Source organism: Arvicanthis niloticus, chromosome 20 (assembly GCF_011762505.2).
Source record: "Arvicanthis niloticus isolate mArvNil1 chromosome 20, mArvNil1.pat.X, whole genome shotgun sequence".
Taxonomy (NCBI): Eukaryota; Metazoa; Chordata; class Mammalia; order Rodentia; family Muridae; genus Arvicanthis; species Arvicanthis niloticus.
The window spans coordinates 22956443-22970441 of NC_047677.1; the positions used below are offsets into that span (position 1 = coordinate 22956443).

The 13999-nt window shown below is 44.2% G+C and overlaps 1 protein-coding gene across 2 annotated transcripts; it reads left to right on the forward strand.

Annotated features, from left to right (window-relative positions):
- The first annotated feature begins 3491 nt into the window (after window positions 1-3491).
- On the forward strand, window positions 3492-6814 carry Calhm6 (calcium homeostasis modulator family member 6). Of its 2 annotated transcripts, none has more exons than XR_004608825.2 (2): window positions 3492-3756; window positions 6253-6415. XR_004608825.2 is itself a non-coding variant. In XM_034524539.2 (2 exons), exons 1-2 carry the CDS (start codon window positions 4343-4345, stop codon window positions 6673-6675), a joined length of 942 nt encoding a protein of 313 aa, XP_034380430.1. In that variant the 5' UTR covers window positions 4172-4342; the 3' UTR covers window positions 6676-6814. The 2 variants fall into 2 exon arrangements, 1 of the variants encoding a protein (XP_034380430.1); XM_034524539.2 differs by lacking the exon at window positions 3492-3756 and adding an exon at window positions 4172-4861 and having other exon boundaries at window positions 6253-6814.
- Window positions 6815-13999: the final 7185 nt, after the last annotated feature.

A 13999-nucleotide genomic window follows, 5' to 3' on the forward strand; every position in this document is an offset into this window, starting at 1 on the left:
TAAATTTTAGGAGGGATTTAAAGTTACAAAATCACAAGCTCAAATAGGCATATGTTCGTTTAGCATTACAGAAATAAAACACAGACCAAGAAAATTGTTTAGTAGCCCAAAAGTGCCTGTGCCTTAGTATGTAGTGGAAGAGAAGACACTCAAGAAACTGGAAGACACAGAATCAAGGAATGTTTGTACTCTCAAGAATCATCTCAGAATTCCACAGGACAGTCTATACTTATACACGGCTTCCCTTTTCTCCTTTTAGGATGATGGAGTACTTCCTGCGGATGTCATGGCTGTCTTTACTGTATACTTTTTGCATAGAGCAGATGGATCTATGATCACCAGTTTACAGGTCTGTTAAAAGGAGCCACATGAAGATGTGACATGAAGACGTGACATGATATTGGGATAACCACACACTATCTGAAGATTCTGAGCTGTGAGCACCACGCTGTGACCAGTTTGCATCTTGTTGTCTAGGGAAGAAAATGGGGGGAAACGGAAACTAGACACTGGAACTAACACCTGAGATCACTTTTCTTCCTCAGGATTGCATGTCCTTGTGCTCTTGCAGTAAGTTGGACCACAGGCTGTGCTGAAGAGCTCCATGGCTGCTGGGAGATCATCCAGAACTTTCTTCCATGGCAATCATGGAGGATGTCACAGTTAATTGTCAAGATGGCTAGGTTAAGAGGTGCCTTAGTATGGGATACTTTGGGGGGCACATCTGTGAGGGTGTTTCTGGTGAAGACTGGCAAGTAGGTAAGTGAACTGAGTGGGAAAATCTTCCCCAAACATAAGCAGCCCTCTTGGCTGGGATCCCAGAAAGAAATGAAAAAGTGCAAGAAGAGGGAACTTAGCCAGTTTGCACCCTCAGGGCCCCTGGGGTGGTGCACTGTTGCTGCTGCTATCCTGTACAGGGTAAAAGTAACAAGTCTACTTCCAGGTTTGAAAAACCCACCAAATCCGTGACCACAAAATCTCCACCAATCCTTGGACATGAAAACCGCACCAATTCCTAAGCACAAAACCCCAAGAATTCCCGAGCTCAAAATCTTACTAGTCCCTGGGCTTGGCTTGAAATCTCACCAATGAGAATCTCCACCCTGAAAATCTCCTCCCCTAAGAAACCCTAAATAAAGCCTGCCTCCCACTCAGTTCTCTACTGTTTCTCTCCTGTGCAGAGTGACCACACTCCTGGGTTTTCCCCTCCCAATAAACCTCTTGTGTTAGGTTTGTTGTGTGGTGTAACTTTGTGATATTACTTGACTTCTGCCTGACCAGATGGATACCTTTCCTTCAGAGCTATAACACTTGCACTGTGGAAACTTTTTTTTTTCTTCTTCTTCTGTGGCCTGTGGACACCAGATCCTACATTCTTCAGCTTTGGACACAGGTCTTGCACCAGCAGCTCTTTGTGGGTGGTGGGGGTGCTTAGACCTTTGGTCTCAGGCTAGGCTGCATCCTTGGTCTTTTAGACTTCTCTGACTGGGTAGCTCCTGGTTTCTCCACCTCTCCACTCTGCAGATGGGCATTGTGGCATCAATCAGTCCCTGATTCTGTAAGTCAACCTAATAAGCACACACACACACACACACACACACACACACACACACACACACACAATTGAACTGGTTGGGATGGGTATCTTGTCTAACTTCAGATGTCTTTTCTAATTATTTTGGATTTGCTCTGGTTAGAACTTGGGTGGCAAAAACTTAAGACTAAATAAGCCTTAGTTAAGAGGCTAGAAAACTGTACTTTTGTTAGGTTTTAGTTATAGAACACTTGAATAAAGTCACCTGCCCAAAGGTTTCTAACACAGCGAGGTTCTTTCTTGATGGAATATGAAAATCGTGGATGAGGAAGAAAACATGAGAGGGATGAAGATGAAGAGTCATCTAGCAATGAGAAGAAAATTATCCAAGTCACATGGAAAGGAAGATGTTTTGGAAGATATGAGACAATGAACATCCTGATCTGGGGTTGGCTTCTAACCATTCATGGAAAGAGGGGCTTTCCCACCACTTGAGCTTTTGTGCTAGGTACTATGATAGTCATTGGTGTGTTTAGCTAGGGAGGCAAGTGGCCTAAGAAAGGAATACGTTTCTTGACCTATCTTTTCTTTGTACTCTAAACTATTTATATTTATCACATGAAACAGAGCCAGCCTAGTGGATGGAAAGATAATTTATTGTGAACTATCTGCCACCCCTTGTCTGCTGCTTCCCTTTGGGGCATCCAGGCTCCTGGGTTGTACTGAAGGAAATGTTGCTTAGCTAGGGTGGGTGCAAAATAGAATCTCTGTGAGCAGTGAGTATGTGAGAAACAGCCTTTAAGGGAGACAGTTTCAGTGAGACAGCTCGTTTAATTGTGGGGGAACAAAGGTTATTATTTAAACCTTTGGGGAGTTGGATAGAGGCTTTCTGGGTGAGTATACAACATTGGCCAGGGTCAGGGTAATGGAAAAGTCCTATTTGCATGAAGAGGAATTCCAGGTGCTTGTTGAACATGACCTTATAAAGAAAGAGGAAGTTTAACCTGGCCACCAGGGTATGTGCTACTTGGAGGGTGTTGGAGGTGTAGGGTGGAAGGCTACGTTGCACTTGGACATGCCAGCCCAGGACGGGGGGTTGGGGGAGGAGGAAAGTAGTCCTATTCCTGCTGGTCTCAAAATGAGACTTTTGGGGTTGGGACCTCTCTTGCTCTGGCCTAGTTACCCCGGTTGTGTGGCTCCTGGCTCCACAAACTATCCACTCAGGCTCGGTGTGGATGCCCTCCTTGTGTTGGGCTAAGGGCCATATGAATTATTTTGAGTAGTACATCGTCATCAAGTGCCTGTGCATATTCCTTGGCCTAAAACTGTGAACACATGTGGAGCCTTAAATAATACGACATGAAGTTAATTGTTGTATATTCTCAGGGATGAGGAGGGTAAGTCGTAACCTGTCGAATTGATCACTCTTTCTGCCACGTACACTCACCAAACGCAGTTTTCTCATCAGCTGCTCAACTTACAGAGCGCCTGAGTTCAAAGCTGGTGCTCTTTCTAGCGCTCTTCACTTCACTTGGGAGCTGTGAAACAGTAGAAGTTCAGTGTCACAGCCTTGCTTAAAGTTTGTACAGGGAGAACTACCAGGAGAAGAATGAAAACAGGAGACATGTTAGATGTCGCTTCAACTTAAAAACAGTTTGGTTTAACTAGCATTCTGTTTTGGCTTCTGTTGCTGCTGTTGTTTGTTTTGTTTTGAAACAGGTTGGTCTCACTGTACAGTTTTGCGTGCCCTGGAATTCCAGATATAGACCAGGCTAACTTTGAACTCACAGAGGTCTACCTGTCTCTACCTCCCCAGTGCTAGGATTATAGGCTAGGATTAAAGACATCACTCTCAGTTTTGTTGTGGTTTAGCTTATGAAAAAAAAAAGGGGGGGGAGGGGAAGTGTTTCTGTTTCCTGTAAATGTTGTGGTTTTTGTAATTGGGAGTTGGCTTAGGAATTAGGGCTGCTGCAATAGAGGGAAATTCAGAAGTTTTCCCAGCTTACTCAACTGGCTACATTGTAAGAGGTCACTTTTGGTTGGAGGAAAGCAAAGCAACAGAACCAGAGTTTTCTTGGAAGCGTTCCAGAACTGAGGCAGCAATGTGCCCGGGACCTCAGCCTTCTCCTCTGTCCTTTGCAGCTTGGATCCTGGAGGGCTGGCTAGGGCTGAGAGAGAATGAAAAGGGGACAGGCATGCAGACACAATGAAGCTGGGATCAGGTAGGTCTCCCCTTGGCTTATTATTAGGTACTTGACTTATTATATTAGGTACAGCATGGAGAAGGGGTTAGAAGGGAAACCATCTCTGTAGGCCGGAAGTCACAGCCGATAAACTTCCAGGAGAAGGCAGCAATTGCTAGTTTTGCATGCACCAATTAACTGTTTATAAACATGCTTGGACTCCCAAGGACAGCTTTGCTGTTACTTTTGGCCCTGATCTGTATGGGTAATGGTTCCTGTGAATTTACACAGACCAATTGGTCTCACAGGCTGCCCATGTCGAGATACACAGTCAGTCAGATCTTCTCTCACTCAGGATTTTTTCTGCTCCCTACAGCCTTGGGATGCGGAGTGTGTCGGGGGTGGGGGAAGTGTGTGGGGGTCAAAGATCATCTGGTCTTTTTTTGTGGGCCTATGCCAGACCTGGTGTGATTGAAAAAAGAAAGCGAAACCCGGAAAGGGCTAAGAAGCCTTCTTCCCTTTTTAAAAGTTGTTTCAAAGCAGGGTGTAAAGTCCCATACACCATTCACTCAACCTTCCTGAGAAGCAGAGTAGAGCCTGCGGGGTGCTCAGGGTGAGCAGAACCATGGAGAAGTTCAAGGCCGTGCTGGACCTGCTGAACAATCACCGCAGCGCCATGGGCTATGGGCTGGTGACCCTTCTGACGGCTGGTGGGGAGAAGATCTTCTCCTCAGTGGTGTTCCAGTGTCCCTGCACTGCCACCTGGAACCTGTCCTACGGCTTAGTGTTCCTGCTGGTGCCTGCGCTCGCGCTTTTCCTCCTGGGCTATGCGCTGAGCGCGCGCACATGGCGCCTGCTCACTGGCTGCTGCTCCCGGAGCGCGCGATCCGGTTCGGGGTTGCGCCGTGCGTTCGTGTGCGCTCAACTCAGCGCGACCGCGGCGCTCGCGCCCCTCACCTGGGTGGCCGTGGCGCTGCTCGAGGGCTCCTTCTACCTATGTGCTGTCAGCGGGAGCGCGCGCTTGGCGCCATACCTGTGCAAGGGCCGCGACCCCAACTGCATTGACAAGCTACCGCAGGTTCCCTGCAATGAGCAGGAGGCGGAAATGCAGGGGATCCTGAGTCATCTCAAGGCTCAGTCTCAGGTCAGGCTCTGGGAGCGATGGGGAGGCTCAGAGGGGCGAAGAAGAAATCAGTGACTTTTCTCTAGACCAGGGACTGAATATTTAATAGGGAAAGGGAGCGGTACTTGTGTTAGTATTCCGTCTAAACTCCACCTCCCCAGTTACCTGGCAACAGCCAGGTATGCTCCTCCCCACAGTTACCTGGCAACTGCCAGGTATGCTCCGCCCCACAGTTACCTGGCAACCGCCAGGTAGCCTGATCCACTATAAAAGGGGCTGCTTGCCCCCTCCTCCCTCTCTTGCTCTCTTGCTGTCTTACTCTCTTACCCCCTCTTACACCCTCTCTCTCTGTCCCCTCCCCCCTTCCTCTCTCTCCACGTGGTCATGGCCGGCCTCTACTTCTCTCCCCTCTTCTCTTTCCACCGTCCTCTCCCCACCTTTGCCCTTTACCCTGAATAAACCTCCTCCCCCTTGGAACCCCATGGTCTGGAGTGGTCTGTTCTGAGCTGCAGTCGGACTTCTTCTTAAAACAACAACAACTTGTCCCCTCTGTAGGAGCCAGAAGTAACTTTTATATTATGCTTTAGTATGCCTTTCCACTGTGTAGCAAAGACTCAGACCAGGTGAATTTGTATATCCGGGGAAAACTAGAAGCGTTATTACATTAGACCCCGTCTTGCCAGCCCAAACCCACTACCCATACACTATTCATTGAGAAAGCCCCGCGGGCGTGCACGCAGGTGGCGAGTGGCTCTTTATAATGAGTGCCTTTTTTTTTTTTTTTTTTTTTTTTCTGGATCCGTAGAAGCCCCACATTTTTAGTTACAGGGGAGTGATACGTGAACTCCTTTTTGGATACTTGACATGACTTGGACTATTGTTGACTTTCTAAGACAGCAATAGAGTTGTTGTAGAGTGTGTGTGTGCTTGTGTGCGTGTGTGTTTGCAGGGTGGAGCAGGGTAATTACTACTAACAGTTCTTATTCTAAAGGGCTCAAGACAAGACTAGTTCAGTATCGGAGTTGGTAAATAATTTAGTAAATACTTTATGTTGGTATCCAGAGCCATCTTGGTGGCTCCAAACTCAGGAATGTCACACATAGGTGACATCTGTTGCCATGACAACCCTGCATACCTTCCTAGAGACCACTTCTCACACTCACCTGTAAACAGCCTACATCACAGCCTAAATAAAAAAGCAGACTTTCCCCCACCTTCGATCTCTTGTCTTTCTCTTTCTCCCCTCTTTGCCCCGGTTCTTTCCTAATAAAACATCTGCCACGAGGAACTGTTTTGGCCTGGTGTGGTCTATCCAGACGCTAACGCCATTCAACACAACACTTTATCTCAGGCTTTTAAATTTTTCTAATGTCAAAAGTCACTAAGTTGGCATTCTGTTTTGTTTCCTGTAGGTGTTCGGTTGGATTCTGATAGCTGCTGTCATTATCTTACTTCTTGTTGTTAAGTCTGTGACCCGATGCTTCTCTCCGGTTAGTTATCTGCAGTTAAAATTCTGGGAAATCTATTTGGAGAAGGAGACGCAGATTTTTCAAAGTCAAGCTACAGAACATGCGACCCAGCTGGCAAAAGAGAATATTAGATGTTTCTTTGAGCGCTCGAAGCCGAAGGAATGCAAGACCCCGAGCAATAAAGATTGGCAGCAGATCTCAGCATTGTACACTTTCAATCCCAAGAGCCAGTTCTACAGCATGCTGCACAAGTATGTTAGCAGAAACGAGATGAGCGGCAGTCTCCGCTCTGTGGAAGGAGATGCAGTAGTCCCTGTCCTTGGCTTTGTAGATGATGCTGCCATGGCCAACACTCACGGAGTGTAATCTTGCACTAGAACAACAACAACAATAATAACAATTTTGAATTATTGCTTTTATATTAAAAAAATTGGTATGTTTTATGGCTATTTCTCCCAAGTTGTGAGACTTAGTTCTGAAACCTAACCAATGTTTAATATTTTTAGTATTTGTTTTTTTTTTTCTATTAAGTTATTTATTTGCTTTACATCCTAATTGCAGCCTCCTCTTTCCTCCCAGTCCTCCTGTCATATAGCCTCTCCCTCCCACTCCCCTCCCCTTCTCCTCTGAGAAGGGAGAGACCCCCACCACCACCACACTGAATACCAACCTACCCTGGCATATCTAATCACTGGACTAGTGAGGGAAACAGGACTAGTTAGGGAAACAGGATTCACAGGTAGGAAACAGAGTAAGGGACAGCCCCCGCTCCAGTTGTTGGGGGGCCTTCATGAAGACCAAGCTGCACTTCTGCTGCATATGGGGAGGGAGGAGGGCGGGCCCTAGGTCCAGCCCATATATGCTTTTTGGTTGGTGGTTCAGGCTCTGGGTCCTCCCCAAGGGTTCAGCTTTGTTGACCCTGTTGGTCTTCCTGTGGAGTCCCAATCCCCTTGGGTTCTTCAACCCTTCCCCCAACTCTTCCACATGACTCCTGGAGCTCTGTCTAATGTTTGGCTGTGGGTCTCTGCGTCTGTTTCCACTGGCTGCTATGTGGAGCCTCTCAGAGAACAGTTATGTTAGACTCCTGTCTGCAAGCATAACAGAGTATCATTAATAGTGTCAGGGGTGGTGGAGCGCAGTCTGAGGTCCCAGGGGAGCCAGAACTAGCTTGGGAGTCCCCAGGACTGCAGAGTGGCTGGGGACCATCTAGTTCCCAGGCTCTTGGGCACCCAGGTACTGCTGGAAGCCATGGAAGAGCTGAGATTGAAGTGGGAGCCTAGGGGGCTGGACTGGCCCAGGGTCGAAGGGAAGAGGGGGAGAGAAGCTCCGGCTGTGCCCCTAGGGGAGAGTCCTTGGCTTGTCCAGGCAGTTTGGTTTGGCTTGGTCACGAGCATCTGGCTTAGGTTGGTGGTCACCATGGCTGGGAACCCAGAGAGGTCCTCTGTGGCTCTGTAGGCAAAGGCCTGTTCCATTGTTCCCCACTATGAATCCTGACGAAAAGAAGCAGTCAATGGTTTTAAGATGTTTATTGTCATGGTGAAAAGTAGATGAGAAACCATACCTCTGTTTCTCAGGGCAGGCCTGAGGTTAAATACCTTTTGCAGGGAGGAGTGTCTGAGAAGGAAAGCTTAATTGGCTAAGCCCTTCTGCCCTTTAGGTACCTCATTAATATGGAGATCTGTCTTGAGGCTTTGTGACTTGTAGTCATGCCTTCTACCTGTGCAGGGGCTAGTCGGGGGTGTTGACCTTATGTGACTGAAAGACACAAATCTATGGAGGCCTTGTGTAGGGAGCCTGGAGTCCAAAAGTGTGGCAAAATACCTACTGTCCCTTGCAGAGGACCCTGAGGGATGACCTGGGGGGTAACTGGGGTTTCAAGCCTAGCTCAACCAGAAATCAGGCTGCCTTTCATGGTCCCAAAGAAGGAGTTTTGCAAGTCTCGTATATGTTCACTTTTGGAAAAAGTCCCTGAGGTGCTGAGAAGAAGGTAAAGTCTTTTGTGTTTATGTGAAATGTTCTATAGATGTCTTTTAGGTCCATTTGATTCATAAGGACTCTTAGTTCCATTATTTCTCTGTTTAGTTTCTGTTTTGATGACCTGTCCATTGGTGAGAGTGGGGTGTTGAAGTCTCCCACTACTAATGTGTGGCGTATGTGTGATTTAAGCTTTAGGGGTACCCTTGCATTTGGGACATAGATGTTCAGAATTGAGACTACATCTTGGTGGATTTTTGATGAGTCGGATCGGATCGATTCTTCCCCATTTTGTGATTACTTTTGGTTGAAAGTCTATTTTATTAGGTGTTAGAATGCCTACTCCAGCTTGTTTCTTGGTTCCATTTGTTTAGAAAACATTTTTTCCCCCAGTCCTTTACTCTGAGATAATGTCTGTCTTTGTTGGTAGGGTGTGTTTCTTGTATGAAGCAAAATGATGGATTCTGTTTACGTATCCGATGTTAGTCTGTGTCCTTTTATTGGGGAATTGAGTTCATTGATGTTGAGAGATATTAATGACCAATGATTGTTAATTCCTGTTATTTTGGTCTTGGTGGTGATACTCTGTGTGCTTGTGCGCACACACTTTTATTCTTTTAGTTTTGGTGGTGTGAAATTATTTATTTCCTGTTTTTTTTTTTTTTTTTTTTTTTTTTTTTTTTTTTATTGCTGAACTTAGCCTCATTGGGTAGGAGTTTTCCTTTTACTATCCTCTTTAGTGCTAGATTAGTTTTAAGATCTTGTTTAAGTTTGGTTTTGTCATGGAATATCTTGTTTTTTCCAGGTATTGTGATAAAAATTTTGCTGGATATAGTAGTCTGGGCTGACATCTGTGCCTCTTAGCAACTGCAAGACATCTGGTCAGTCTCTTCTGGCTTTTAGAGTCTCTACTGAGAAGTCAGGTGTAATTCTGATAGGTCTGCCGTTATATGTTACTTGGCTATTTCCCTTGCAGCTTTTCATATTCTTTCTTTGTTTGGCACATTTATTTATCACGGTGGTGGTGGAATTTTCTTTTCTGGTCCAATCTATTTGGTGTTCTCTAAGATTCTTGTTCATTTATAGGCATCTCTTCCTTTAGGTTAGGAAAATTTTCCTCTATGATTTTTTGGAAGTTATTTTCTGGCCCTTTGAAGAGGGAATCATCTCCTTATACTCCTATTACTTTTACTTTTAGGTGTGGTCTTTTCATAGTGTCCCAAATCTCCTGGGTGTTTTGTGTCATGAACTTGTTAACTTTAGCATTTTCTTTGACTCATGTGTCAATTTCTTCTATCATATTTTTTACACCAGAGATTCTCTCCCCCATCTCTTGTATTCTGTTGGTGATGCTCCTATTACTCCTGCCGTCTTTCCTAGGTTTTCCATCTCCAGTCCATTTTTTGTTATTACTTTTATCTTCATTTTCAGTTCTTAGACAGTTTTATTCATTCCCTTCACCTATTTGACTGTACTTTCCATATTTCTTTAAGGGATTAATTCAGTTCCTTTTTAAAGGCCTTTAACATCTTTATAAGATGGTTTTACGATTTCTTGTACTTCAGCTGTATTAGGATACACAAGGCTTGCTGTAGCAGGATAGCTGGACTCTGAGAGTGACATATTTCTCTGGCTCTTGTTCATTTTGTTCTTAAGCTGTCTTCAAGCCATTTGGTTTTCCTTGGTGTTGGCTGGATGATCCTGATACCAGCAAGACTCCTTTAGGAGTCAGGCAGAATCTTACAGTGGACCTCAGGGAACAGGATGATGATTATCTCTGCTCACTTTACCCTGGGTGGACCTGGCAGGCAGGGGATTGGCTGAGAGGGGTCTTAGATGGACACTCCTGGAGCCCCAAAAGTCTCCTAGGGAAGGTGGGAAGAGGCACGGGCCAGACAATAAAGGCCAAGGGACAGTGCGTACCTCACCTCTGCTGGCTGTGCCCCAGGCAGACTTTACTGGCAAGGAATTGGTGGGGCCATTATATTGTTAAATAAACAAAACTGAGAGAAAACAATTTACTTGAAGTGACAATCTAGATTAAACATTTTATATCTCTATTCTAGTTTTGTATCATATAAAAGCCTTTAATAAAAAAGTGAAGGAACAGGTGATCTTAAGATCTTTCTGTTGGGTTATCTGATATTAATTTTAAGATTAGCATTTTGTTATTGTTTGCCAAAGACAGAATATTAGGAATATAACTTTTATGACATTAGAGTCTGCTCTTTGCTACAGTGGAGAACACACTGTATTTCTAACCAGGCCTACAATGATTGTTCAAATACTATGACATCTTCTGACTCTAATATCATTTCTATATGAAAATTAATCATGGAACAGAAAACTGTAAGCAATGATGTTTTAGTTTTTCAGGTCAAAGACTGGGTGTGATAGCACACATTTTTAACCTTAATACTCAGGAATAAGAGGTAAACAGGTCTCTGTGAATTTGAGCTCCTCTCTCCCAAGTTCCAGCCAAGCCTACAGAGTGAGACCCTGTCTCAAACAAAACAAAACAAAACAAAACAAAACAAAACAACACAACAGATTTGCTGGCCTGTGATGCATTCATTTTTAAGTCAGAAAAGACTTTGAAAAGCCTATTTACTTTGGTAAATTTAAAGTACACATACCAAGTAGAGGCTGAGAGCTAAAGGAACTGCTTTTGGTTCCCAATGTCCACATGTTGGCTCACAACCATCTGTAACCTCAGTTCCAGGGCATCTGATGGCACCTTCTGACTTCTTTGGGCACTGTGTACATACCATGCAGGCAAAATACCTATACACATAAAATAGACATAGATCTTTCTCAAACAAGAGACAGGCTGGGCAGTAGTGGTGCATGCTTTTGACCCCAGCACTCAAGAGGCAGAGGCAGGAAGATTTCTGTGATTTCAAAGTTAGCCTGGTCTTACAGAACAAGTTCCAGGACATCCAGAACCCCCATCTCAAAGAAAAAGGTAGAGGGACCCTTTCCTCAAACATACCTAGTCATCATACATTTTTAGAAGAATGGGGAAGTAAGATAAAAACCAAGTCATCCAAATAATTAAAAAGTACAAATTATGATTTGATTTAGATGAAGGGAGTTAGGGTTTGGTAGAGCGTGTGAGAAGCTGGAATATAAAGTAGCAAGTGAGCAGATCATTTCAACCAGGTGGCACAGTCATCGATGGGGATGGGGAGGGTCTTAGCACTGCTGAGGGTATAAAGTCAACTGGGAAACAAGAAGGAGACAGATTGTACAGCACCTTGGTCTAGTTCTCTTTCCTTGGTCCTGAGACCCCCACCTCTCCTCCAACTACCATGATTGTGGGCCTAGGAGTTTCAAATGTATGCCTAATTTTTTTTTCTCCTTTACCTTAACTTTATTTTCTGCTTCCAATATGTATATGTGTTTCAGCATCTTGTCAAATCCAGTTGTTTAATCAAAATCTGTATCTAGGACAGTTCCAGAGATGCTACTCATAGATGCTGCTGCCTACCCCCACAGAAGCTTCTATTGGGCCTGTACTTTCCTAGCAGCAGACGGTCCCACAGATCCTGGTCAGCAATGAAACAGCCAACTCTCCAACGACTTGACTAGCATTCCAATTTTCTTAAGTTTCCCCAAAACAAAACTGTGCCCCAATATCGGCAGGAAGTAGTCATGGGTAATTATGGCATCCCTCATTCATTTATAATCAACAAAATGCTGGTATGTTTGTTTTTTGCTCAGGGACAAGGGACTGAGGTGATATTTTTCATATCACAGCAGCCCTGGCCTCTAGGTTCTCCCTGTATCCCTCAGTTCCTACCTATCCTTGCTCTTCTCCAAGATGCTCGTTTCTATATAATCTAGACATTTTGGTTTCTTTCCTGTCTCTCACCCTTTCTCTCTATCTCTTCCCCCTCTCCTCTTCTCTTCCCATGGAAACTCTACTGGCTTCCTTTGGAGCCAATGAACTTGCCCACTAGAGAGCAGCTTCCCAATAAATCTGCCTTTAATATAATCTAATCTGGCTTGAATTGGCTCACTGTACAGGTGGAGAAATAACATCACTTGGAACCATGCTAAGGTTTGGTTTTCAGCCTGTGTGGTGGTTTGAATATGCTTGGCCCAGGGAGTGGCACTATTAGGAGGTGTGTCCTTGTTGGAGTGGGTGTGGCCTTGTTGGAGAAACTGTATCACTATTGGGGTGGGCTTTGAGACCCTTCTCCTAGCTGCCTGAGAGTCAGTCTGCTTCTTGTTTCCTTTGGATGAAGATGTAGAACTCTCAGCCCCTCTAGCACCATGCCTGCCTGGATGCTGCCATGCTTCCTACCATGATAATGGACTGAACCTCAGAACCTGTAAGCCAGCCCCATTTAAATGTTCTCCTTTCTAAGAGTTGACACTGTCATAGTGTCTTGTCTTATGGAAACCCTAACTAATACAGTCTACACACCTATACATATAAAATAAACATAGATCTTTTTAAAAAGAGAAAGGCTTGGCAGTGATGGTACATGCTTTTGTTCCACATACACCTATACACATATACGCCATGTTTGCCACCCAGTTTATTAGCCAAATTGGAGGTGATAGAGTCTAATCATGTTGTCTCTGAAGTAGAAACTGAGAGGAGTGGATTTGTATTGGTTTATTGGTAAATAAAACAGGGAAAGTACGCTTTGGTCATAGGCATGATGAAATGTGTTTGACAGTACTGTTGTTGGGCAGGATATAAAACTTGGTGAAAGCAGTGTAGACAGAATCCTGCTTCTTGAAACTTTAGGATCTTTCAAGAATGCTTGTTTGTCATTTCTGTCCATCCCCCAGATTTATGGCTGCTTCCTGTATATTTAAGAATGTGAAATCTCTAAAACAATTAGACATTAATCAGATTTATCTCTCTTTTCTCCCTGCCAAGTCCTGTGTCAGCTTGTTTGGTCTTTGTTCCATTGAATAGAACTAGTCATCAAGGATGAACATCCTGTTGTGGAGGGGTCACATTTAATGAGAAGTTTGGCAGGAGGAACCACACAGTCAGCCCTTTTCTATTCCCCTAAAAGATGTGTTTTTGAAAACCATATCTAGTTTTGCTTTCACATCTTTTATTTTGTTTTCCAGTTTTGTTTTGTGTGTACATCCCCTAGAGAACTATTGCATTTTTTCCATTGTTGTTGGCTTGTGCTCCACATTTTCTTTTGGAGTTTAGAAAGTTTTGAAAAATATATTTAAGGCAAAAACATTACAATGAAAACTATCAAAAACTATGAGATAACCCCCCCCATTTCTTTGTAATATGTGCTTCTCAGAGGTAGCCTCCTACCAATGTCACACTGTCACCTTTTAAACAATGATCTTTGTGCCACTCTTTGTATACAGTTTGGTCACATTGATATACTACAACTCACCTCAACCAAAAGTTTTGGTTTGAACCAAAAGTTCAAAACTCTGTGTTAGTAGTATAGAGTCTTTTTATTTTATACACACATTTGCAAACACACACATACTCATCACACACATAAAGATATGCACAAAATTATCAAATGTGGTTAGTTCTGCAAGTTAAGATTAGCAGATCTTTGGGTTTGGGGATAATACTTGTGTAATCAGGAAAGATGGTTATTGCTATCTCCAGCCAACAAAGCAGTTTTGTATCTAACCCGGGTTCATTTCTGACAAGTTTACGGGCTAGCCACAAAGCACACATTATTCACATTCAGGATGTGAATGGTAGAGAGGG